Source organism: Elaeis guineensis, unplaced genomic scaffold, assembly GCF_000442705.2.
Source record: "Elaeis guineensis isolate ETL-2024a unplaced genomic scaffold, EG11 Super_Scaffold_1000123, whole genome shotgun sequence".
Classification (NCBI taxonomy): Eukaryota; Viridiplantae; Streptophyta; class Magnoliopsida; order Arecales; family Arecaceae; genus Elaeis; species Elaeis guineensis.
Genome location: NW_027332428.1, coordinates 516256 through 543471, shown reverse-complemented (window position 1 = coordinate 543471; position 27216 = coordinate 516256). Strand labels below are relative to the sequence as shown.

Here is a 27216-nt window from a genome sequence, read left to right as displayed (position 1 = left end):
CTGACCGTCGGATGAGACTGGTCAGTCGGGTCTCTTCCGACGCATTTTAGTCGGATGTTGCCCGGCACATTTTAGTCAGGGGAGCGATGATAAGTCGAATCTCGATACCCTTGTGTCAGGTATTTACACTGCGCCACATGATATACGGTGGTAAGCCGAATATCTTTCGATCGACCGTAGCTCGGTCGGTGAGTCGTGAACGCGATACCGGTCGCTTCGTGTGATAGACAGTGGTAAGCCGAATATCTTTCGACCAGCCGTAGCTCGGTCGGTAAGTCACGACGGCGGTCGCGCAGGCATTTCGCCTTTCTTTGGTCGGAGCTCAATCGGTAAGTTAGCCGATCGTTTGGCCCGAAAGTTCGACCGTAGAAGGAGTGTCAACTCTCGTTGTCGTGGACGGTTCGGCCCTTGTGAGTGCCCGATACATTATCGACGGTCGGGCCGTCAATCCCGTGCGGACATTAAGTCCGAGTCGGGACGTCGGGTCTCATCCTTTTTGGCGAGTGCCGATCATCAGTCGAAGAGATAAGACTCCGAGCTTCGGAACTGGGTTTGCATTCCGAATGAACAGGTACAAAGTTCATTGGTGATACAACTTCAGGTTGTCAGCATTCCAGGTCCGGAGGATCGGTTTCCCTTCCAGAGTTTCCAGTCGGTAAGCCCTTGGCCCGAGGTGTCCGCTACCATGTAGGGCCCTTCCCAGTTCGGAGCTAGCTTTCCTTGGTCCAGAGGCTTCGAGACCTCTGTCTTTCTTAGGACTAGGTCCCCAGGCCTGAAGAGCTTTGGCTTGACCTTGGTGTTGTAATATCGGACTACCCTCTGTCGGTATGAAGCCATACGAAGTTGAGCCTCATGCCGTAGTTCGGGGAGGAGGTCTAGGTCAGCTCTCTGACAATCAGAGTTGTCCGGCTCTCGATACCGCTCGACTCTGGTAGATGGCAGCCCAATCTCGAGTGGTATCATCGCCTCCGTCCCATAGGACAAACTGAAAGGCGACTCCCCGATCGGAGCGTTGGGGGTCGTTCGGTAAGCCACAGAACGGAGCCCAGCTCGTCGACCCAGAGGCCTTTGGCTTCATTCAGTCGGGTTTTGAGCCCGTGTAATATGGTCTGGTTGGTCACCTCGACTTTGCCGTTGGACTGCGGGTGCCCGACTGAAGTCAGTCAGTGTGTGATGTGAAACCTCGCACAGAAGTCTCTAAAGTCCTGGTTGTCGAACTGTCGCCCGTTGTCGGTGATAATGGTATGCGGCAATCCGAACCTGAAGATGACGGACTTTTGGACGAAGTCCTCCATCTTTCGTTCGGTAATCTGCACCAGGAGCTCAGCCTCCACCCATTTGGTGAAGTAGTCGATGGCGACGACTATGAACTTCTTTTGGGCCGATGCCGGAGGGAAGGGACCGAGGATGTCGACCCCCCACTGAGCAAAGGGCCATCGGGCGACAATGGGAGTGATTTGGCTAGCCGATCGGTGTTGTACGTTGGCGTACTTCTGGCATGGCTCGCACTTTCGGACCAACTCAGCCGCGTCTTTCCTCATGGTGGGCCAGTAGTAACCCGTCGCAGGATCTTGTAGGCTAAGGATTTGCCCCCCAAGTGACTCCTGCAGATTCCTTCGTGCACTTCTCTGAGTGCGTAATCTGCGTCGGTCGGTCCCAAGCACCTGAGCAAGGGAAGGGAGAACGACTTTTTCTAGAGTCGGCCATCCATGATCACATATTGGGAGGTCGACCATCGGAGCCGTCTGGCCTCTGTGGGATCCTCAGGGCTGATCCCATCGGTCAGGTACCGAACAATCGGATCCATCCAGCTTGGTTCAGCCGCCAGTTGTAGCACCTCCTCGACCTTATCGATACTCGACTGCTCGAGACTCTCCACGAATGTCCGGTCCAAAGAGTCGAAAGCCGAGATCGCCAGCCTAGAGAGTGCATCGGCCCGGGCGTTCTCCGACCTGGGGATGTGGGAGATTTCAAAATATTCGAGGTGCGTCACGAGATCCTTCACTTTCTAGAGATATTTTGCTATGGCTGGATCTCGCTCCTCGAATTCGCCTTTGACCTGCCCCATGATCAGCTGAGAATCGGAGAATATCCGGAGGCTGACGATCCCAAGTTCCCTTGCCATCCTCAAGTCGGCGAGGAGCGCTTCATACTCGGCTTGGTTATTGGAGGCTTTGAAGTCGAATCGGAGGGCATACTCGGTGACCACTCCATCCGAGTTGGTGAGCAGGAACCCAGCCCCGCTCCCCTGAGCATTTGAAGCTCCGTCGATGTGCAGTACCCAAGTAGAGGCCGGGTCAGGCTCAGAGACCGCGTCTCGTCTGGGGTCCACGTCTTCCGACCCTTGGTCGGTCGTCGGGCATTCTGCGATGAAGTCGGCCAGGACCTGGGCCTTTAAGGCAGGTCGCGGTCGGTACTGTATGTCGAACTCACTGAGCTTCATCGTCCACTTTGCTAGTCATCCCGATGTATCAGGTCGGTGCAGTATCACCCTCAGGGGCTGGTTGGTGAGAACCACAATGGCGTGCGCCTGGAAGTATGGGCGGAGTCGCTGTGCGGAGACAGTCAGAGCGAAGATCATCTTTTCTGTCTCCGAGTACCGAGCTTCAGCACCGTGGAGCACTTTGCTGGTGTAGTATATGGTTGATGAATCTGGCTCTCGTTCTCTCGGACGAGCACCGAACTGACCGCCTCGGGGGAGACGGCCAAATAGAGGTACAGTGTCTCCCCAACCTCTGGCTTCACAAGCAACGACGGAGAAGCCAGGTACCCCTTCAAGTCCTCGAAGGCCCGCTGGCACTCGTCTGACCAAGAGAAGCCCTTCGCCTGCCTCAGGGTTTTGAAGAACGGGAGGCACCTCTCAGCCGATCGAGAGATGAACCGGCTGAGGGCGACGATTTTTCCATTCAGCTGCTGGACTTTCTTCTTGGTGTTCGGGTGCCGCATGTCGATGATGGCCTTGATTTTCTCGGGGTTGGCCTTGATTCTCCGTTGCGAGATGAGGAACCCGAGGAACTTCCTCGAGGTTACTCCGAAGGCGCACTTAGTCGGGTTCAGCTTCATCCGGTGTCGTCGTAGAGTGCGGAAGGTTTCTTCAAGATCCCAGACATGATTCGAAATCTGCACACTTTTTACCAGCATGTCGTCGATATATACTTCCATGTTGCACCCGATCTGATCTTTGAAGACTTGTTGACGAGTCGTTGGTAGGTGGCGTCGGCATTCTTCAGCCCGAAGGGCATTACTCGATAGCAGTAGAGGCCCTTGGGGGTCATGACGGCAGTGTGCTCCTCGTCTTCAGGCGCCATCCGAATCTGGTTGTATCCGACGAAGGCGTCCATGAAGCTGAGCAGTCAAAATTCGGACGTTGCATCCACCAACTGGTCGATCTTCGAAAGTGGAAAGCTGTCCTTCGGACAGGTCCGATTCAAGTCGATGTAGTCGATACAAATCCTCCACTTTTCGTTGGCTTTTTTGACCATGACAACATTGGCGAGCCAATCAGGATACGTAGCTTCTCTGATGAAGCCCGCCTCGAGTAGCTTGTCCACTTTTTCGTCGATGGCCTTCTATCTTTCAGGAGCAAAAGACCTTTTCTTCTGCCTCACCGGCCTCATCGTCGGGTCAACGTTGAGTCGGTGCGTTATTGTCTCCGAGAGGATGCCCGACATATCTGCTGCCGACCAAGCAAATATGTCGGCGTTGGCCTTCAGCAGCTCTGCCAACCGTCGTCGTTCTAGGTCGAGTAGCTGAGACCCGACCCATACCTGTCGGTCGGGATTTTCCGCTATCAAGATGGGAACAAGCTGTTCGGTCGGTGAACCCCATTCTCCCTCCTCCCGCTGGTCCAGTTTGTCGATCGTCAGGGAGCCCTTCAGCTCATCGCTTTGGGTGGAGAACTGAAAGCATCGGCGGGCGAGCTGTTGATCTCCGCGCATCTCCCCGACTCTATTTTTGGTCAGAAACCGAACCAGAAGGTGGTACATCGAAACGATCGCTTTCAGGGCATTCAGTCCGGGCCTTCCAAGTATGGCATTATAGGTCGAAGGCACCTGGACGACCGTGAAAGTCAAATGGACCGTGCTTTGTCATGGTTCGGTGCTGACCGTCACGGGCAGGGTGACTTCCCCTTCTGTTGTGACAGCATCGCCGGTGAAGCCTATCAAGGGCGTAGGGACCCTCTTGAGTCGGTCGGTTGATAGTCGCATCCGGGAGAAGGTCGAGTAAAACAAAACGTTCATTGAACTTTCATTATTCACAAAAATTCTTTTTACATCATAGTTCGCTATTGTCGTCGAGACAACAACAGCGTCGTCGTGGGGAGTTTGGATGTCCCGAACATCTTCTTCCGTAAAGGTGATTACGTCGTCCGGGCGCGGCCTCTTCGTCGGCTCCCCTTCAGCAGACGTCCCCAGGCCAAGTCGTTTGGAAATCATATTGATGACCCTGGCCATTGGCTGATTAGTCGTCGCTTCTTCAGTCGGCTGGGGTCGTCGATCGACGACTGGTTGAGTCGGCGGGTTCCTCCAAAATTTACCGAGATACCCTCGGCGGATGAGAGCTTCGATCTCATCCTTAAGCTGGATGCATTGCTCAGTATTGTGGCCATGGCCCCGATGGAATCGGTAGTACTTTCGTCGGTCGAGGCCTTTTGCCTTCAGAGGCGAAGGCCGTCGCAGGTACTCTTCCCCCTCGATCTCCATCAGAATCTGCGCACGGAGAGCAGAGAGAGGAGTGTAGGAGTCGTACCTGGGGCGTGTCGGCCTCGGAGTCTGCCGCCGGGGCGACTTCTGGTTCCGTCGCGGGGGTGAGACCCGACCGTCGGTCAGGGGCCTGCTAGGTTCGGCGGGGTCCCGACCCTTTCTCCACTTTTCCTTCAGGCCCTTGAACTCGGTCAAGCACCGGTCAGAGGCTCCTTTGTCTGCGCGTATGTACTTGTACGCGCGCTCTAATAGTTCGGCATACGTCCGAGGGAGGGTCTTATCCAGGGAGTAAGTGAACCGAGATGCCCTCAGCCCCCGTTTCATGGCCGAGATGGCCATGTCTTCGTTGAGGTCCCGGACCTCAAGCGTGGCCGCATTGAATTGCGTCACGAAGTATCGGAGCGTCTCATTTTCTCCCTGTTTGAGGGAGAAAAGGCTGTCCGACGTTCGCGGCGGCTTTCGATTGGTGCTGAAGTGGGCCACGAAAGAGTGCTCGAGCTGCCCGAAGGAGTGGATACTTCCCGATCGAAGATCGGAGTACCAGGCCCTGGCAGCTTTGCGGAGCGTGGCGGGGAAGCCGATGCAAAAGAGAGCGTCGGTTGCCCCTTGAATCATCATGAGAGCTTTGTAGCTCTCCAGGTGGTCGATTGGGTCGGTGGAGCCGTCGTAAGGCTCCACATGCGGCATCTTGAACCGACTGGGGATCGGCTCATCGAGGATGAGTCGGGAGAGAGGTTGGGCGGTCTGGAAGTCAACGTCGTTCGAGGACCTCTGCCCGTCCACCTGCAACTATGCGAGCCGACGGTCGATTTCCTCGAACCTACGTTCGTAGTCGTCTGTCCGTCGGTGCTGGGAGACCCCAGGAGTGGAGTCTCCGGAAGAATCCGAGAGAGAGGCGGATGGCATTCGCGGGTGCTTCTCCTTCCTCGCTCATTCTAGCTGGGAGGGAGAATACCGTTGGGATCGATGGGTGTCACGCCGCGGCCGTCCGTCCTCCTCTCGGTAGGAGCGCTGTGGCAGGTGCTCCTGCGGAGGCGACGGAGATCGACGCGGGCGTCGGCGGCTACTCCTGGAGGGCATCGGACGTGCTGGAGAGGGTGGCCGGAGATGGCCTACCTGGCCGGATTAAGGGGAGGCGCTCGGAAAGGGCTCGGGTCCCCTGTTTTCGAGCGTGAGGAAGAGGAGAAGAAATTTCTTCTCTCTTCTCTAAATAAAAATTATATATATATATATATATAATAAATAAATAAATAAATAAATAAAAAGAGAGGGGGACATAGGTAAGAGTTTCGATAAACCTTAATATATAATTTTTTTTTAGAAAATTAATTTGGTTAAATTAATTTGTTTAATAGGAGAACAATCTAACGACCAGGGGGACAACGAATAGGATTTTGATTTTCAGATTATAAGGCTGTGAATTTGAATTCTCATTGATCGAGGTAAGAATACTGTGCATGACCATCATTATATATATATTATTTATTCGTTAGTCTTATAATGTTAAATTTGCAATATTGAATTTATAATCGATGAGTTTTCTATGCTTGAGACACTGATATAGGGCTTATATGAATCTTTTTAAATATGAGCATGTTAGGGAAGGATTTGTTTTTATGATTAATGGTATGAGTCTTATGGATATGATTTATCAACTTCATCAGTCTGTAATTTGAAATAATTCGATAAAAATCAAGAATTAAATGAAAAAGATATGGTTTGGACTAGCCTCGATATATGGATCAGCCGGTCAGGAGCTCATGCCTGGGACAGCCCGCCAGGAGCTTATGCCTGGGACAGCCTCTTACGGACTTTCGTATGTAGGATAGCCGGCCAGGAGCTCATCCTGAGATAGCCTTGAAAGGCTTATATGAAAGAAAAAAATTGGATTGGAAAGAGATTGAGGTATGGTCTGGGTTAGTTCAAAGCCAAAAAGAGATAAAAGATTGTCAATTGAAGATGAGAAAAGATGAAACATATAACACGTAATTCAATAATGAGTGAAGATTTTATTTGATGATATATGATGATCCATATTATTAAATACATATTTATGACAATATTTCAGTTATTATATACATATGAGTCTTCACAAATTGTATTGATTTCAGAATATTATTGTTATTTATTGGCTTGATGTACATGTGCAGTGATTCTTACTGAGCTGGAGAAGCTCATATTTCCTTCTTATTTTTCTCAGACTCACAGGATGCTTAGTTTGGATGGTTTGGGCGAGAGCAAATAAGAACTGAAGCTTTTAGTAATTTAGTTAGCTTAAATTCTCTGATACCAATGAATATTTGAATAATTGTATTGAATAAGTTTACATTTGATTTGAAGTTGTAACTCATTTGATTGATTTGGTATTTACTTGGTTATTTTAAATTTTGAAGTGTTAAATTATTAGGTCTTACATGATCCTCAGGGCGTTGCTCTAGAGTTTGTGTGGTCGTGTCACGTGCCCAACTCAAGTGCTGTGTTTGGGGCGTGACACCTTGTGCGTGAGCCCACTTGGGAAGTGGCGTTATATATTAAAAGGTTGTGTTTGATGCATGCAACCTTAAAAGATGATCTAGAAAAATACAGGATAGATTATTATTATTAAATTAAAAATAATATTAATTATTATATTTAATAAATATAGATAATATTATAGTAAAATTATTAAAAATTTTAATTGACATGTTTAGTATGACAATCAAGTTATTGGTAACGTAACATCAAATTTTTAAAATATCTTTAAATCAAATTTATTAAAAATCATACATCATGTATAAAATTTATAATTTTTCAAAATAAAAAAATAAAAATATATTATATATTATAATATTTTCATCATCATCTTTTTCATCTATCTCTGATCTGTACTTGATCCTTTTTTTGTATCTCTACCCTCTACCAATACAAGCAGTGAGATTTTAGAATTTTGAAAAGCCCCTAGAGGAAAGAGGAAATGAAATCCATCGAGAAAATTGAAGCCATAGAATATTAAAAGTTGGCATTTTAAGAGGACAAACTAGAAGAAGTGGATTTTTAGTGTGAACAAAGAAAGCAACACTGAATTTTAGTATTTTAGCAAATTGGAAAACAAAATGCAGTTCCCCTTTCCAATCCATTCGAAAGTATTTTTTTTTCAATTTTAAACAATTGCCTGAGCTCCTCCTTCCAGGCCTTCCCACCGTCCTACCCTCCCCCCCCACAAAAAAAAAACCCTCCCACCTGCATTTGAAAAATCTAAACAACAAAATCTCCTTTCGACTTCTCCTTCCCTTCTCCCACTATCGTCGCGCCCGCAAAGCCCCCCACCTCCTCCCCATACTCGATGCCGATTGCATCTCCCTCGACCTCCCCCTCCTCCCACCCTCGTTGACCTCCCTCAACGTCCCCCTCCTCTCGCCCGCATTCGCCCCTCCTCGATGCCGACGAACAGTGTCTCTCCCAACCTCCCCCTCCTCGCGACACTCATCAGCCTCGCTCACAAACTCGATGACCACCCTTTCTCTCTTCTCCTACCTCCACCGTGCCCACATCCCTCCGGATCTAATTGCCTTCAACTCCGCCCTCGCTGGAGTCTCATCCGCCACCCATGAGAGCAGGGCATCCTCGGGCTCTCACCTCTCCGTCGCCTCATCCAGCTCTGTCACCCACCGATACGAGCACCCTTGGCTCAGGGTGGTTCATCTAGACGAGCACCATCGGCCGGTGCTCATGGAGACAACCCATCCCTCACAGGAAGAATAGGGTGAAAAGGATGATTTATGCAGTAATTTTTTGAGGATATTTTTGTCTAAAAAAATTATTATAATATTATCAAATATGTGGTAATATATAGCCACCTTTCTTTAAGGCAATCTAGATTGCCTTTTGAGAGATAATCTAAATTATCAAGACAATCCAGATTGTCACTTAAAAAATATACCAAATGCATTAATGTGATGGGCCGATGTTAAATTATCGGCAATCTAGATAGATTGCCAGCTACCAACCTAAGAGACTTAGCATTACATAATAAAATAAACCTACTTTCATATAGTTATTTATGCATCTAACTTCATAAGTAAACGTTAAAGATAACTTCAGCAGTAAAAAAAAAAAAATAAAAGAAGAAAGAAAGAAAACTCTTCACCAGGAAACCTTGTAGAATGCTAGATGCATATCCAACTAAACATAAATTAGCTTTTATAAATTAATTGTTAGGTCATTCAGTTAATGGCCTATCTGAATCATATATAAATATGCTTAGTATCGGATAAGCCCAGATTCATATCAATGATAGGTGCTGTATAGCTAGTTTTATATAACTCTTGCATTGTAGTTAAAAATAATAAGATATTAAATGGAAACAAGTTGGAAAAAAGAGGGAGATCCACAGATCCTATAATTGTCTAGATTTTCGAAATGCACTATCCATGAGAATATAGAATCTCGTTGCTAAACAAAAGATGCGACAATTAGGGCGAATCCCAATTCACAAAATAGCATAATTATTTTTTAATGCAGATTTCTTAAATTAGTTATAAATAATCATTAAAATTTGTACGATTTTTTTTTTAAAAAAAGAAACTGGAGAATGTTGTAAGCTGTGATTCTTTTGACCATAAAGGAAGTTGAGTGCCTTGCCCTCTTTTTTGGTACAATGACTTGCCATCTAGTATGTCATTCAGGTCCCTCGCTGCAGTTTAGGTTACGGGCTCTGTGACGCTGTAACGATGGCTGATTGCGGGGTTTGGCTTTCCCTAGCGAAGCTTCCAAACAGAACATCAACTTGTAAAAATTTACGTCACACCAAACATTATATGACAAATCTCCATGACTGGGAGCAGATCTTCTCATGGTGGGAACCGATATTGGATCTTTGGAATGTTGTAAGCAAGTAGGGGCTCAGTTCAGCAAGAAAGAACTTCCACTTTACTGTGAAATTTTCATCACCGACAGCAGCACACAAAAATGAGAAATGCCAGAATTAAATATGGAATTGGAATCAATTAAAATTGTCTATAGATACTCATCGGTTACATCATCCTCGGGTACAAAGCCATTCGTGTCAAGCCCATCCCCATCTTTGTTTTTGGATTTCGACGGCTCGGCCGAGGGCTTGATTTTCGTTGACGGTTTCCGGCCCAGCTCTGCCTGCAACTCCAATCCCATGACCGATGGCTTCCTCTTCCCCTTTAAGCTCCTGGTTCCCACCACCTCTTCTGCAGTCGAATTACCCACCACCGCAAAAGAGCAAACCCATTTAACCTGATAGATTCTTAGAAAGATTTTAAATCAGGTCCAACCATGTTCCATTTCATGTCCACAGAAATTAGAACACTTTTCCAACCTAAAGGTTAATCGCATTACCTTCTAATGGACTTGAAGTCGCAAGTATAGCCTGACCATTCTGTGCTGCTTCAATTGAAAATGGGGAGCCAGAATGATTGCTATCCTCCAACTTCGATGAGCTTCCGAGCCATTTGTCTTGTTGTTCAGGAATGTCTGGTGAAGGGATCGCAGGCAAGAAACACAGCTCATCCTGTGATGCTTCAGAATCACTAAAAGCTGAATCTTTCTCTGTGATCACAATATCAGCTTCCTCATCTCGATTGGTGTCCAACTCTTTCCCCTGCAAACAAGCATTTTAGATAAATTCAAATATGTAAGAAGAAAGGCACCCGATTGGGAAAGTTATTCTTACCTTCTCTGACTCAGGCTTCACAACAAATTCATCTTCTCTTTCGACATATTCTTCATTCTCCCCGAGTTCTTTGAAGTCAGGAGCAAATGCACTCAAATTTTCTGTGTAGTCTTTGGCCCAAATATACACCAAACCAGCAACAGAAACAGAGACGACCAAAGGACGAACAGGGTGCCAGGCAAGATATATAAGAGCTTCTTTAGGTCCTTCTAGGATTTTAACAAGATAACCAGCCCTGTCCCATGTGTACAATTTATGCTCTCCTTTGATAGCCGAAGCACCAATTATTACCCACTCACCATCACCACTAAAACATGGTGCTTTCCATTGTACCTTCGTCACCGCATCCTGAAACTCCCGAAATAAAAGCAGGCACTTTGAGCCCACTACTTTCAACTTCTCAATCCCTTGAAATTCATTATCAAGGCTGCTCATTGCCTCAAGTTCCTTTGCAACGAAGAAGGTTTTCATAGACTCTGATGACTCGGTCGTTTGAATTTGTGAGCAGGTACTGCCCATTCCTACTAAAATCAATATCCTTGACCACAGAACCCCCAGAAATAGGAATTATTGCATGTACCCCGATGTTCTTTGAATCTACAATGAATATCTCGCCTTTGGAATTCCCCACATATATTAAATCCCCATACTTGATAAAAGTTGCTGCAGTGGGAGTGAAGGGTGGAGAACCATCAGAAAATTTATTGCGTGGATGTGCAGCAGTAGTGCCATTTGCTGCATCTGACGCTGAAACTGGCAGAATGGTGGAGCTACCAGTGTTCAAATCAACAAGAATAGGTGCAGAAGAGAGGGGACAAGCTAGGCAGACTGGTGGACTACAAGTCCCCAGATGGAGACGTGCATGAAGACTAGTTTGCTGAAGAGACACGAGCAACCTTCTCCCCATTCCAACGTGTTAATGACTTGTCGGACCAAATCGTTGGTCCGTTACTCGCAAGAGTTCTTGCGAGACACTCACATGAAAAATTATCGTCCCCAGTTTAGTCTCCTCATACGAGTTAGCTGGAGAGTTGGCACTTCTCTCTTAGGTCCGCACCACTGCAAGGAGCCCGTGTCATGCCTTCTGCTAATAGTGAGGATGGGGGCTTTGCAGCAACAAAGGATTAATATAAAATAGGGTAGTCATGAGATTCCAAAGCAAGGAAATTTTTCAGAAAGAAAATTTCTGCATTCGCTAGATAAATAAATATGATGGAAGAAGTTCTATCATCCTGAGGTAGTGGGTAATAATGCAAAAACCTTGTTGCTTAACCCTATATTTGATTAAGATCATGAGAAGGTGGATGGATGGGGTAGGAAGGATGAGTGGCCTCCATCCATCATTTTGTTCAAAAAGTTCAAGAGGAGATGGATGAAAAGGAGGGGATGGAGCATCGAGGGATAGATTCTTTCATTGACAAAATTTTTCCTCATTAATGTTTTTAGCCAAACTATAATACTTTTTTACTTTTTCATTCACACACACACACACACACACACACACACACATATATATATATATATATAATTTTATATATACTATTAAACTATTAAATCTTATTACTAATTATTTTAATTTTAGTGCATCATTTTCATAATTATACACACACACACACACACACACACACACACACACACACATATATATATATATAATTTAATATATACTATTAATGATACACTATTAAATCTTATTACTAATTATTTTAATTTTAGTGCATCATTTTCATAATTATAATTAAATAATTAGAATTATCTTCTATATCTCTATTCATATTTACTATTTTTAATTAATTATTTGTACAATATTAATTAACTATTTAAATTAATCATATATTAATTAATTATATGATTTATTTTTAATAATTAATTTATAAAATTATTTATTAAATTAAATTAACTTTTTATATGATTTTTATATAATTATAAATTATAAAATTATAAGTTAATATATTGTTTTACTTCTTTAGTATAAATAGGTATTATAAATTGATAACAATAATATTTTTATCAAAAGATAATTTAATATAAATATTATATGAATATTATCTTTCCTTTCATTCCTTCTATACTAAATGGAAGAGGAAATTATTTCTATTTATCCTTCAATATTTTACTAAATATATAAGAAGATAGATGAAAGATCCATCCACCCTCTCCCTTATGTATCTTTCCTTCTCTATCCATCCTTCCTCTAATCCATCTTTTATACTAAATAGAGGGTAAGAGTCCCTTTCAAAGTTTATATATGAAGCTCCTATAAAAAGAAAATTTTTGGAGATCAAAGTGGTGCATTCAAAGCCATTAAGTCTGTGCACAACAATAAACTCATCATGTCACTACAGGAAAAATGGCCATTAACGACGCTATTAATGGTCATTAACGACGCTTTAAAGCGTCGCTATTCGGCTTTACGATGCTTCGAAAAGCGTCGGCAAAGCGTCGACTATGCAAGAGTGGGGACGAATATCGCCGACGCTTTGTAAAAGCGTCGTTATTTTTTAACGACGCTTTAAAGCGTCGTAAATATTTACATTAACGACGCTTTAAAGCGTCGTTAAATTTGTCTTAACGACGCTTTAAAGCGTCGTTAATGTAAATCTTTACGACGCTTTAAAGCGTCGCAAAAGACAAATTTAACGACGCTTATAAGCGTCGTTAATGTAAAAATTAACGACGCTTTAAAGCGTCGCAAAAGACAAATTTAACGACGCTTATAAGTGTCGTTAAAGGTTTTAAGAGGAAAAAAAAAATACAAATATTATTTAAAAAAAAAATAATACAATACATTCCTGTACGAAATCATATCACACCTGTACAATACAATAAACATGTACAATCACCACATTCACATTCACACCTGTACAATCACCATCATTCACATCACCTGTACAATACAATAAACATGTACAATCACCACATTCACATTCACACCTGTACAATCACCATCATTCACATCAAAAGCAAGCTGAAATAGAAAATTGAATCAAACCAAAAGATAATATTTTATATAAATAAAAATAAAGTACTAATCGTCCATTACAATCAAGAGTAATATAAATAAATATAAAAATACAATAAAAATAAAATAACATCAATCTGCAGGCGGATGGTCGTCGTTGTCTCCACGTGACGTGCCGCTATCTCGATGGGTGCCTGATATGCCAGGAGCCTACAAAAAATATATCAAAAGCATGATTTGCATATCTATAAATAAAATATATAAATCATTAAATTAATACAAAAATATATATTTAATATTATGTGTTTACCTGAGATGAACCATACATCTCTAATAAAGATGTAAGGCGATCAATCTGTCCCCTCATGGCCTGCATCTCGGCACGGCTCTGTCGCATCTCCTCCATCTCAGCGGCACGACTCTGTCTAATCTCCTGTATCTCCGCCTCGAGTCTGCGAACGCGTGAATCCTGAGCATCTGTTGCAGCATGCTACGTATATCTACTAACCTCAGATAACTGAGTGGGGGTGACTCCTACTCCATAACCCCTCACTCGGCCGTAGCGCTCTGGTCCCATCAACTCTGTGAATACCTCGGCCTCGATACGGCTCTGCTGCGTAGATGCTGCGGACTCGTCGTCACGCTCCGCAATGAGAGATGTAGCCCTCTCCTGTATTTTTTTTGAAAACAAGAGTTATACATTAATAGCTAACAAAATTAAATTTAAATCATTGCAAAAAATATAATATTAACAATGTCGTACATATAAATCTCTCGACTCATCTCGAACAAAAGTACCATCCTGATGAGTATGAGTCATCCGGTAAAACTCCACTTGTCTGGGTTCCCTCCCATGCTCATCCTCCTACACAAATAATTTCAATTTTAAGCAAACAGTTATGATAATTTAAAAAAATATATGAGTATCATGATACAGACATGGTCCACGATACATAATGATATTAGTTATATAAATATTTGAACATAAAAATTAAAAGTTAATTATGAAAGTTTAAAGAACATACAAACTCCTGTCGGAGTCGTGCATAACTCTTCGACCCCGATGTATGAGGAACAGACTGAGCTGCTCGTGCAGCTCTACCAATAGCAGAATAAGTCTGTAAAATAAAGTAAAGAACTTGTTATATATACAATATATAATAAAAATCAATATTTTTATAAAATATTTAAGAAAAAAAGATAATAAACAGATAATATACCTGTGCCCTCTCGGAGAACCAGTAATGAACCAACTCCATCCACTGATGAGGGGGTACATCAGGAGGACAATTCCTAGCAACCTCCTCCTCTGTCATACCCTGTCTCATATAGTCCTTCTTCAATTGTGCTTTATATTCTTTCCATTTGCGGTTGAGAGACTTCATTACAAAATCATGAGTGGATGGAGGGAGAACAAACTTGCTCTATAAAAAAAAAGTTAAATGAAATAAATTATATAAATGATTAACAATTAATATACAGTATGAACATCAATTCATTACCTCTATAACTCGGAGGAGCTCAACTTTGTACGTTGGAAGCATGTCATTCCATTTTGCGTAGCCCAACGGACATAGCTGAGGCCTCCGAGCAACAGTCCCCAAAAATGAAGTCAATAAGCAGGCAGCTTTCTTAATTGGCTGACCTAGCTGATTGCACTCCACAACAATCCTCTCGCCCTCACGCATCTGCCACACATCTCGTACTACTGTGGGTCCGCGTCTGGGGCGTACTCTCCCGGATCCGTCTGCAAAAAATACATAAAAGTAACTATATCATAAATATACATAAAATGAAATAAAAAAAAATTACATGAAAGACAATATATACCCTGCACGTGTATCTCATCATCTGGCTGATGAACAGGAGGATCGTGCTGTGCTGATGATGAAGGACAGGGCTCAGAATGTTGTGCAGCTGAACTGGCCTCAGGCTGCTGTGCTGAAGAAGACGTACCGGCCTCTGTCTGTGAAAACTGGAACTGCACACCAGCATATCGTCCCCTGCGACGCATGATGTCACCTAGCATTTATATAAATAAAAGGTAGAATCAATTAATATATGGAGTAAAATAACACAATAATTAATGCAAAATATATACATCATAAATAATTATTACCAGTAACAATCAAGCAGTAGTGTTTTCTTCGAATTCTGTTCTAACCAACGTCGTCGTAGCATTTAAATCATCAGCTGGCACAAAATTGTAGGGCATACATTGTGTATAAGTGTCATCGTCATCATCCTCCACTTGGTTTCCCATATCATATAAGTCTCTAGGTTTTATTTTGATGACAGTAAACCAATCTTTATCTTTTGCGTCTTGTACATAAAATACTTGACGAGCTTGAGATGAAAAAATGAATGGGTCATCCTTCAATAACACACCAGTGTGTATCAACCTTGAAAAATTTACAAGTGTAAATCCATTTGCATCTTGTTTCAAACCCCTTGGTGAGTTTATGTCTATCCAATCACATCTAAACAGTACTACTTTAAATTTTCCATAATAATCCAACTCATAGATATCTTTAAGTGCACCATAATAGGATTTTCCATCCGCTTCCACCATAACACCGCTATTCTGTGTTTTTCTAAATTTCTCCCGTTCTCTAGTATGAAATTTAAAGCCATTAATTATGAAACCATTATATCTATTCACAATCTTGTTAGGTCCTCGAGCAAGAGCTATTAGTTCATCTGACTTATTTGTCTCCATCATCTTTGATACCTAACAAAAAATGATATGACGAAGTGCAGTTGAGTTATCTGATATTAAATATGTATCAAAAATTAATATATCCAATAATTAAATATAAATCACACCTGATTCGAAAGCCACATAGGGAATAACTCGACCAACCATCGCTGTTCAATCCTTGCATTAGGACGAATGTTATGATTGGCTCGTCTCTGATAAATTAAAAATTCACTGCATAAAATATAAATATATCATTTAGAACATTATATCTAATATAAAATTTAAATTTTGATGTCATTCCTTAAATATACTAACCTGCGATGGTCAGATATTATGTCACTATGAAGTAACACATAACGATGTGCTTGTGCTAAGGATATTATGTCATTCCTTCAAGAATTAAATATTTATTAAAATATCAGTATGCTGTTGTTTCTAATAAAATTATCAAAAGATTTAAGGTTTGTAATAATACCTCTCAATAGGATACATCCATCTATAATGTACCGGTCCACCAACTTTAACTTCTGAAGCTAGGTGAACGAGCAGATGTACCATAATAGTGAAAAATCCAGGAGGAAAAATCTTTTCCATCTGGCAAAGTGTAATTGCAATATCCGATTCTAACTGATCAAGTTCCCGAGGATCAATAACTTTGGAACATAATGCCTTGAAGAATGACGATAATCGAAGTACAATTGTAACAACTTGTTTCGGCAGTGACGATCTTAAAGCTATTGGAAAAATATCTTGCATCAATATGTGACCATCATGACTTTTAAGATTTGAAAGTTTTCGATCCTTTAGATGCACACATCGTGAAATATTCGATGCATATCCATCGGGTACTTTGATACTTTTCAAAACTCCCAAAAAATTATCCTTTTCTCGAGCAGACATTGTGTAACATGCAGGAGGCACATAAATTCTATCATTAGCAAGCATTTTAGGATGAAGTTCCTGTCGGATACCCATTTCTTTTAAATCAAGACGTGCCTTCATGTTATCTTTGCTCTTTCCATCAAGGTTTAAAAATGTTCCAAGTAAATTATCGCAAACATTCTTCTCTATATGCATGACATCAAGATTGTGCCGAATAAGATTATGTTTCCAATAAGGTAAGTCAAAAAAGATACTTCGTTTTTTCCATAAATGTTTACTTGGCTGTTGTGTAGATGCTATCTGTGTGTCTTCCTCATTTTCATCCTCGAAATAATTGTCTGGATCTTGAAACAACTCTGCATCTATAGTACTGATACTGACTTCCTCTGGTAACCCTTCGTGCACTGAGCTTTCAACATCATCCCTTCCTCTTTTTTTAGAGGACTTTGAGTGCTTACCATAGCTGTAATTCATGCCATCCATTTGTCTATGAACATCAGTTCCAGAAGGTGGAATAGGGGCACATCCCAATTCTATAGTACCATCAAACAAATCTTTCTGAAATCGAAACGGATGATTTGCTTCCAACCATCGACGATGTCCCATGTAACAAAATTTACCTCCATGTTTTAACCAAATTGAATGTGTTGAATCTCCACAACAAGGACATGCGACCCGTCCCTTTGTACTCCAGCCAGATAAATTGGCATATGCTGGAAAATCATTAATAGTCCATAACAAAGCTGCCCGTAGTTTAAATGTTTGGCCGTTGGAAGCATCAAATGCATCAACACCCTCCCACAACTGTTTCAATTCCTCTATCAAAGGCTGTAGAAAAATATCAATATCATTGCCTGGACCCTTATCTCCTGGAATAACCATTGACAAGATAAGTGATGATTGTTTCATGCACATCCACGATGGCAAATTGTAAGGTATCAAAACGACTGGCCAAGTGCTGTAGGTAGAACTCAGGGTCCGAAATGGATTGAAGCCATTAGAAGCTAAGCCAAACCTAACACTGCGAACATCAGAGGCAAAATCAGGATGCCTATCATCAAATGCTTTCCATTGAAGACTATCTGCAGGATGTCTCAACATTCCATCCTTTGTACGTCCTTCATGATGCCATCTCATTGATGAAGCTGTTTTTGATGATGCATAAATCCTTTTCAATCTAGGTATAAGAGGAAAGTAACGCAATACCTTGGCCGGTTTCTTTTTACTCCGCGTTGCATCCAATTCATTCAGTACATCATCTCGATCTTCTTTTTGTGTTATCCATCTTGAAGATCCACATACATTGCATGACTCTTGATTAGCATTTTCACCCCGATATAACATACAATCTTTCGGACAACTATGAATCTTTTCGTATCCAAGATCCAATTCCTTTACTACTTTCTTGGCTTCATAATACGATGGTGGTAAACGAGTGCTTTCTGGAAATGCATCCTTTAATAACTTGAGCAGCATGGTAAAACTCTTTCCAGACCATCCATTCAAATATTTTATATGAAATAAATGTACAAGAAAAGAAATCTTAGAAAATTTTGTACAACCCGGATATAATTCTTCGTCTGCATCTTTCATTAAGGTGTGATAACGAGCTGTCTCATCATTAGATGTATGTATGGGCTCCTCAACATGCATACGTTCCGTATGCGTACATCCATCAAACATCCCAACTGTTTCTTGTATACTACTGGATTCTCCTAAATTTTGAACATCAAATCCAAAAGCATCTGTGATCAAACCCCTTATATCATCATCTCTTGCAGAATTGTCTTCTAGGCTAGTGGATCCGTAATGAGTCAGGGGTTGGTTACATGATGATGGCAACATAGATTCTCCATGAAAAATCCAGTCGGTATAACCTCTTAAAAAACCATTCCATACCAAATGTTCTTCAACATTTTGTGGATCTAAAGAAGAACTATTTACACATTTCCGACATGGACATAAAATCTTTCCATTTAAACTACTTTTCTCCATACCAAATTTAATGAAGTCATGAACTCCATCTAAATATTCTTTACTATTCCTTGGTTTATTTATCCAACTTTTGTCCATTGTAGGATAAAACTGACCGAACTTGCAATTTATCTAAAAATAAAAAAAAATTATACAATCTATATTAATGCAATGAGTAAAAAATATCAGTCATTTCATAAAATCCAAAAAAATAACAGCTAGATAAAGTTTACATAGTAAATGCTTGCTATCATCAACTAATAGGTAAAGAAGGTCCTATCCCATTCAGAAAATATATTAATTCTATAGGTCAATTACAAAAATCAAATGATATGCAACAAGAGCCGAAAAAAATTTCGGCAGCATTTCCCCTTAGTTCTTCCGTATAGGAAGAACAAAAGGAAAATACCATCCGAAATTTTTTCCAAACCTCTCAGCATACCATTTGATTATGGTAATGACCTATAGAATTACTCACATTTTCCAAACTGTCCATACTGGACAATCAATTGATCAATGTACATAATTCTTTTATCCGTATAAAAATAAATAAATATACGGATATAATAGAATATGTACATTAATCAAAAGATGGGTCTATGTTTCGATGCAATGTAATTTTTTTTAAAATTAATTCATAATTAACATTGCCTGGCATTAAATTCACAACCATCACAAAAACACCCATGAAAATCTACTTAGCATGCATTTGAAAATCTAGCCATTTCTGTGATAAAAAGTTGCAACTAATACTATAATTTAATGAGAGATTATCAACCAACTTGAATATTTCACAATGATATAGAAAACTATGCACCATGTGCTCATAATCTCCATATAACATAAAAGATATTTAACTTTTCAATCACAACAAAATGATCTTTGATCAGATGGCTGCGGATGAGATGGACTTGTTTAATCCCAATGACATCCCTCTTCTCCATGCACTCAAAAGCAAGACGCTGAGGTAAAATGGTTGGATACAGTGGAGTACCACCTTGGTGGTGAGTGGTACCTCTCTTGCTGGTTGACTGGCTCTGGCACAGCAACAGGGGAAAAAGATAACAGAGGTGTTTGCCCTGTGGCAGCTGAAATTTATACATGAAGCTTGTGGCTCTAAACAAAAGCTTACTTCTAATGGTGGCCTGCCCATCACTGCAGACCAACAATCTCTAACAAGTCCGATGGAAAAAGTTTTAGAATGCCTCACTTTGACTTGGTCAACCAAACACTTTTAGGCCTGTGATGAGTGAAGAACCGTTATTATATAAGGACGAGAAGATTCGCAGTTTGCTCTTTGCTAAGGAATTAGATTATTCTTTTCCAAGAACTAAGGTTCTGATCAGGGTAGGACGAGAAGATTTATCATTATTCATTTGCATAATCTAATAACATAAGTTATAGTGAACTAGCATCTTGGTGCCATGTAAAGGACTTTTTCCTCTCTCTCTCTCTCTCTCTCTCTGTGCATGCACGTGCATGTGCACGCCTGCACATGTGTTTGAGCCGAGATGTGTGTGACATATGAATTTACAGAAAAAAAAATCCCATATGCATAACTATGATTTTGTTGAGACTTTTAATATTTCTAACATAGAGTAATTTTCTTTTATCAGACCGCTCATAAGTCTCGGTCTTCCAATTAGACTCCACATAATGAAGGAATTAAATATAAAAGAAAGGCTATGCACCAAGAAAAAAAAAAAAGGCCAATACCTAATCAAGAGGGGTCAGACGAAAATATTTCAACCAAAGAAAAATCTCACCTCTTGCTAATGAAGAAACAAAAAACTCTTTCGTGGACAATTTACAGGCGAATTCCAGTAACATACTCAGGTAGTCCAGCAAGAAGAGCTTCTTTCACTAAAATAATAGGGATAATGAGTATATAGAAAACAAAAAGCCTATTCTTTTTTTTTTTTTTCCATGATGTACATGGTAATTAAAGGGTAGAACACTTTGCAAGAACTAGGAGAAATAGGGAAAGATTTAACATGTTAATAGACTGTCTCATATAGACCCTTTCTATTTAGCATTTCAAGTCCTCACTCACGGATCTCTACGCTCCAACTCGAGGGGGAGTAATGGAATCCTAAAGATTCTTCAAACTTTGCGTTGATAGAATTCTAAAAATTCTTCAAACCTTGTACATTTACCTGCATAATTACCATGATTATTTGGTCGATTTGAACAGCTCAGTCATAAATTGATTTATAGGATCTAATAAGAATCCTAAAGCTTGTTCAAACTTCTCACAATTATCAGCACACTTTTCACATATATTTGGTTAACTTGGGCAGGTTTGTCATGAACGGATTTACAGGATCTAATATAATTTCAAATATTGATTTATAAGATTTGTGTACATCCTGAATTAATTTTATAAACATACTAAATTTGTACAAATGATGTATATATATATACCTCATTGCTATGCTCAATAAAATTAGGTTATTCTAATCTTGCTTATGATCAAACAAATTAGTTAACTTTCTGCACAACTTCTATGTCTACTCTAGTATACTCAATCCTCAATCTGCTACAACAAATCTGCCTTGATGTAAAGCACAAATCAAGTCAATGTGTGCCAAAGATATGGTAACACCAAATAAAACATGCTGAATGGCACATCATGCAAATCAGAATTCTCACTCTTATTGATTCATCTCTCAGCTATAACCCTGAAGCGTAAGAACATATATAAGCATAAAAGTTGAAGTGGTGTGAACACAAGTAAATTATTATACAAAGAAAAACAGAGGAAGGGAAGTGAGAAAGCACAATAATTGATAGGAGATCAATTAACAGGATTCTGAGAAAGCACAATAATTGATAGGAGATCAATTGACAGGATTCTGTCATTGGTTCCTTTTCAAGCAGATACACAATTGGAGAGCAAATCAAAAAAACACATGGAGGAAAAATGCGGCCTTTTTACAAGTTCAAAATTCATCACTTAACAATAGAAAAGAATGGATCTTTTAAGGAAATTTTAGCCTTCTTTTCTGAATGGCTGCTTAATAACCTAAGATTGTCAGCTCTCTAGGCCTAAGTCCAGTACAAAATGAGTTCACATGCTGCAGGATTTTATGTACATAAAAATGGTTACAAAATCAGGCACCAACAATTTCGGAGGCCTATGTGCCATGATACAAGAAAATCCAACAATTTTACTGTGCTTAAAACATGTGTCCTCGCAAGATGACCAAACTGGCGATTTTATCCTCCAAATCCCGGCCAGCAGCTGCCGGAATACCTCAATCGACCAAATCCCGGCCAGCAGCTGCCGGAATACCTCAATCGACCGACCGCTGACCTCTCTGGGGACTGAAGACCCCTTTTTCCGATGATGAGGGAGGGGAAACCGTCGGTTTGTCTTGATCCGGTGGTTCCAAATTTACCGCCTGCGATTTTTTTTTTTTTTTTTTTTAACAATGGGTTGAACGCCGGTGATCTATTCCGGCACCCCCTTTCCGGTCAGCTATAAAAACTTGATGCCGGCCCAGATGGTTGCCGGCGTCGGGTCCGGAGGTGATAAAACCCATCTCCTCTTGAATCTGGACGAGATTCAAGAGGAAAAAATTGAATTTACGCCGAAAAAAATCATTATGAATAACATATCTTACTTTTGTGCCTGCGAAGATGGCCGCCGGGAGGGGAGAGGAGAGGAGGGCCGGTGGGGAGGGGAAGGGCTTGGACCGCGCGGGTGGGCGTCGACAGATGCGGCAGCAGAGGGGATCGAGCGACGGACGGTGGTGAGGCGTGGACGGCGGGTGCGCGTGGACGGCAGCTGCGGTGCCGGCGGCGGAGATGGGCCGGGGTCGGCGGAGAGGATCGGGTGGAAAAAATGAAGGGGCGGCGGTAGATAGATTAGGGCACGGGCGGGGGTATGAAGAAACCTAACGACGCTTTTTAGCGTCGTTAAATAATGACGTAAAAAAGCGTCGGTATTGTTTTTATTTCACGACGCTTTTGCTAAAAGCGTCGGCGTTGACAGTGCCCAAATTTCTCGACGCTTTTAAGCGTCGTTAGATATCGACGCTTTTTAAAAGCGTCGGCAGGTCAGCGCAACCTGCCGACGCTTTCCAAAAGCGTCGGCAAAAAACGGTCGGTATTTACCTATTTTCTTGTAGTGTGTCATCTTATTCTTACCATTTGTGCCCCACGAGTATGCTCATCCTTACAGCATCAGGCAGGATCTTGTCAGTAGGGGACCTCATAATCCATCCTCATTGAAAAAGTTTTTTGGCTCATAGAGGGCCTCTCATGTATGTCTTATTCTTAAGTCCTTCCTTCAAATCCTTATGTATGATGGATCTACCGAATAAATCAACCATGATCTCCATCCACAACCATCTCAAACCATAACAAACACGAACCTGCATCCTATCAGTCACTCATATTCAAATTCTCAACAGGAAACATCAAGAAATAATCCCCATGAAACATAACTGTTCATTTGATTAATTTACTTACTGAAAACAAAAAAAAAGCACCTGTTTTAAGGATTTAATGTCCGATTATTCATGCTCTTCAAAATATTTTCACTGGTATTAATTCTAAAGGTTTGTAAATTTAATTGTAAATGTATTAATAAAATTTGTTCTGAACACTCAAGTAGCATAAGTAGCAATTCAAGTTCTTAGAAGGAAATTCTCTCAGTTTTTAACCTCTTATACCTTAGAGGCATAGCTCAATTTTTTGTCGACTAATCTACGAAAGTTGTTTGCTAAGGTTCTGGAAACTGATCGGGATACGCAGTCACGAATACAAACACCCGGATGCTTTGTGGAGGGCAGCCAGGAATACATACACCTATGCAGTCACGTATGAGGCCACAAAAATTGCTTTTTGAACAGTGTTTGCTTTTTTTCTTTTTTCGGTAAAAGAAGCACTTAGCAGGAAAAATCATCTTCATCTTGATGTAAGCTAAAATATGGATGAAAATTAGTTTATGTATCTAATTCTAATAGTATATTCTAGTATTTCTTTTTCCCTTTTTTACTATGCAGAGGATTAATCAGATTTTTTGTGCATTTGTGATATAGATAGATAATATGTGACTCTTGAGAAGGTTATGCTTCACCTGTTGTTCACAAGACTGATGATCGATGAAACTATCATTTGGAAGAAAAAAGATAATTGAACTTCAAAAGAGTGTAATGCATATGAGCTTTCTTATTTTTCATGATGGCAATTATAAAGAACGTCAGTATTACCCTAGAAATCTCATATAGAATTACAGATTTGTAAATAAAGCAAAATCTGAAAAACAGTGATCGAAGGAAAAGAAATTTTAAGATATGTAGCTATTAAAACCGGACATTAAAATAGCATCATATCATTAAACAGACATAACAGGTGACATGTAAAAATTATTTTTATATGTTGTCAAGCAGAGATTCTACCTGCAAATTAGAATTTTGAAATACATCTTCAGTTAAGTGAGAAATGATGCCCTGCATATAATTGTGGTGGTGTTCAATCTTATGCTTGCAAAAGACTTTCCAGTAGTGGTGTTCAATCTTATGCTTGTAAAAGACTTTTTCCATCCGGGAAAAGATGCCAGATGATGACATTACAATTACTGTTGTATTTAAAATAAAATCAGCAGATCTTGCAGGATAGATAGCCTATCTTATCAGTGTATCATTTTCTTTATCTGAAATATTCATCAAATGGATCTGCAACCATTTATACTTTGACTGTTCTATGTGAAAAGAGAGAGTTTTGAAAAATCTGAAATAAACTAGAGCACATCTAGCAATAACATTTTGGAGACATCATAAGGATAAATTGTCCAGCCTTCTTGATCAAGACTAGACTGGTACTTTCTTAAGGATTGATGTTGTTATCATGTCCAAGACTCAACATAGAACATGCATATTAAGCGTATATTGAAGCCATTCTCATGATACCTAAAAACCAGAACATATTTTATAATAAAAGACAGTATGAGATCCACTATGTTAAATATTTAAGAAGGTTCATAATAAAAGACGTCCAAGCTCATGAGATAAGCATGGGAAACTAAGAACGGGTTGTTGTAAACCAAGATTTTATGGACACGTGCAATGTTACAGAGAGCAATTGGTACACTGGTGTTGGAGGAGGTGGGGTCGTTCGAAGATGTGAGAGAAAACATATGAGATTTGAGAGGACATGTAAAAACTAGAAGCAGCGGGGGATACAACTCCTAACAAGATGGAATGGCGAAGGAGGATCAAAGTTATTATGGTTATAAATGGATACGAGAGCGAATATTCATCCACTGAATGAAACCTTATGACACAACATAGAAAGAATCTCTTTCATAAAGAACTAAGCCATCATGTTCCTGTTTACCCTACATGCTTGGTTGAATGTTTCAGTTATGGCAATTACTAGATCTTAACTCAGTTCATACCGTTACCAATTACTGGATTATGGTTATGGCAATTGTTTGATTCTGACGATCATTAGTTACCGGAGTATTGCGAACAATAACTCCTGTCTATCAGCACCAATATGATAAGGGGCATATATAGGCTTTTGTGCATGAAAAGAAAAAAAATCAATCAGCATGGATTTTTTTTTCTTATATATATAGAAAAAAGGGACTACTGTACTGACATTGACAACATATAGAAGTGCCAGCACTAATAAGACGAGTAAGAATTTGAATGGCTGATAAATTTTGTTCCTTATACTTCCAATACTCTCCAATCTTTCGTTTCTCAAATCCCGAACATTTGAAGAAAAGCAGCATTAAACTTTACAATAGCTTTGAGCATATACAACTGTATTAACACATATCCGTCCTCTTGTACGACATAAAAATCACAGTCAAAGAAAAAGGGGAAAAAAAAATACAACAGAATGTTAATCCTGATGAAGGGATCAGTTTTATCCAAGTGATTAACTTTTAATCCTTGTTTTGTTGAGTTAAACACTTTTCTTGGATGGTTGGTCTTTTTGTGTTTATAGTGTACCAATTGCTCTCTGTAACATTGCACGTGTCCATAAAATCTTGGTTTACAACAACCCGTTCTTAGTTTCCCATGCTTATCTCATGAGCTTGGACGTCTTTTATTATGAACCTTCTTAAATATTTAACATAGTGGATCTCATACTGTCTTTTATTATAAAATATGTTCTGGTTTTTAGGTATCATGAGAATGGCTTCAATATACGCTTAATATGCATGTTCTATGTTGAGTCTTGGACATGATAACAACATCAATCCTTAAGAAAGTACCAGTCTAGTCTTGATCAAGAAGGCTGGACAATTTATCCTTATGATGTCTCCAAAATGTTATTGCTAGATGTGCTCTAGTTTATTTCAGATTTTTCAAAACTCTCTCTTTTCACATAGAACAGTCAAAATATAAATGGTTGCAGATCCATTTGATGAATATTTCAGATAAAGAAAATGATACACTGATAAGATAGGCTATCTATCCTGCAAGATCTGCTGATTTTATTTTAAATACAACAGTAATTGTAATGTCATCATCTGGCATCTTTTCCCGGATGGAAAAAGTCTTTTACAAGCATAAGATTGAACACCACTACTGGAAAGTCTTTTGCAAGCATAAGATTGAACACCACCACAATTATATGCAGGGCATCATTTCTCACTTAACTGAAGATGTATTTCAAAATTCTAATTTGCAGGTAGAATCTCTGCTTGACACCATATAAAAATAATTTTTACATGTCACCTGTTATGTCTGTTTAATGATATGATGCTATTTTAATGTCCGGTTTGATGAAAAAGAGAAGGAGATATTTATTTTTATTTTTCTCCACACTTTATCAAAAGTATGTACAAAGACCTATAAATACAAATATGTAGACCCAAATATAGATAGGGAATAACAAGAATATGCCAAAGAATAACCAAGAATATGCTACAGAATAAATCCATGGTCCTTTAATTAGATATTTTTTTCCAATTAAGCTTAATCCTTCCAATACTCCCCCTCAAGATGAGGCGAAGATATCTCGAAGCCCCATCTTGTCAGTCAATCCAGAAAAGGATAAGGAGCTGAGCCCTTTGGTTAGAATGTCTGCCACCTGATCAGAAGACCGAATATAGGTAATGCAGATCTGGCCTTGATTAATCTTTTCTTTGATAAAATGACGGTCAATCTCGATGTTTTTGGTACGATCATGCTGTATCGGATTGCTTACAATCTCAATCGCTGCTTTGTTGTCACAATATAACCGAAGAGGAAATTTGTTTAGAAGTTGTAATTCCTGAAGCAGCTTCTGAAGCCAAAGAAGTTCGTATATGCCTAGAGCCATTGCTCTATATTCAGCTTCTGCTGAT

The 27216-nt window shown here is 40.4% G+C and overlaps 1 protein-coding gene and 1 pseudogene across 1 annotated transcript; both read right to left on the bottom strand.

Annotated features, from left to right (window-relative positions):
- Positions 1–9545: 9545 nt before the first annotated feature.
- Positions 9546–11462, bottom strand: LOC140854559 (protein RBL-like; annotated as a pseudogene).
- Positions 11463–13425: 1963 nt separating this feature from the next.
- Positions 13426–14899, bottom strand: LOC140854563 (uncharacterized). The gene is made up of 6 exons (XM_073250523.1): positions 14848–14899; positions 14566–14769; positions 14371–14463; positions 14109–14210; positions 13656–14015; positions 13426–13555 (listed from the first exon to the last, which is right to left on the bottom strand). The coding sequence occupies exons 1-5, from the start codon at positions 14887–14889 to the stop codon at positions 13836–13838; spliced, it is 621 nt and encodes a 206-aa protein (XP_073106624.1). The 5' UTR covers positions 14890–14899; the 3' UTR covers positions 13426–13555; positions 13656–13835.
- Between the last annotated feature and the right edge of the window lie 12317 nt (positions 14900–27216).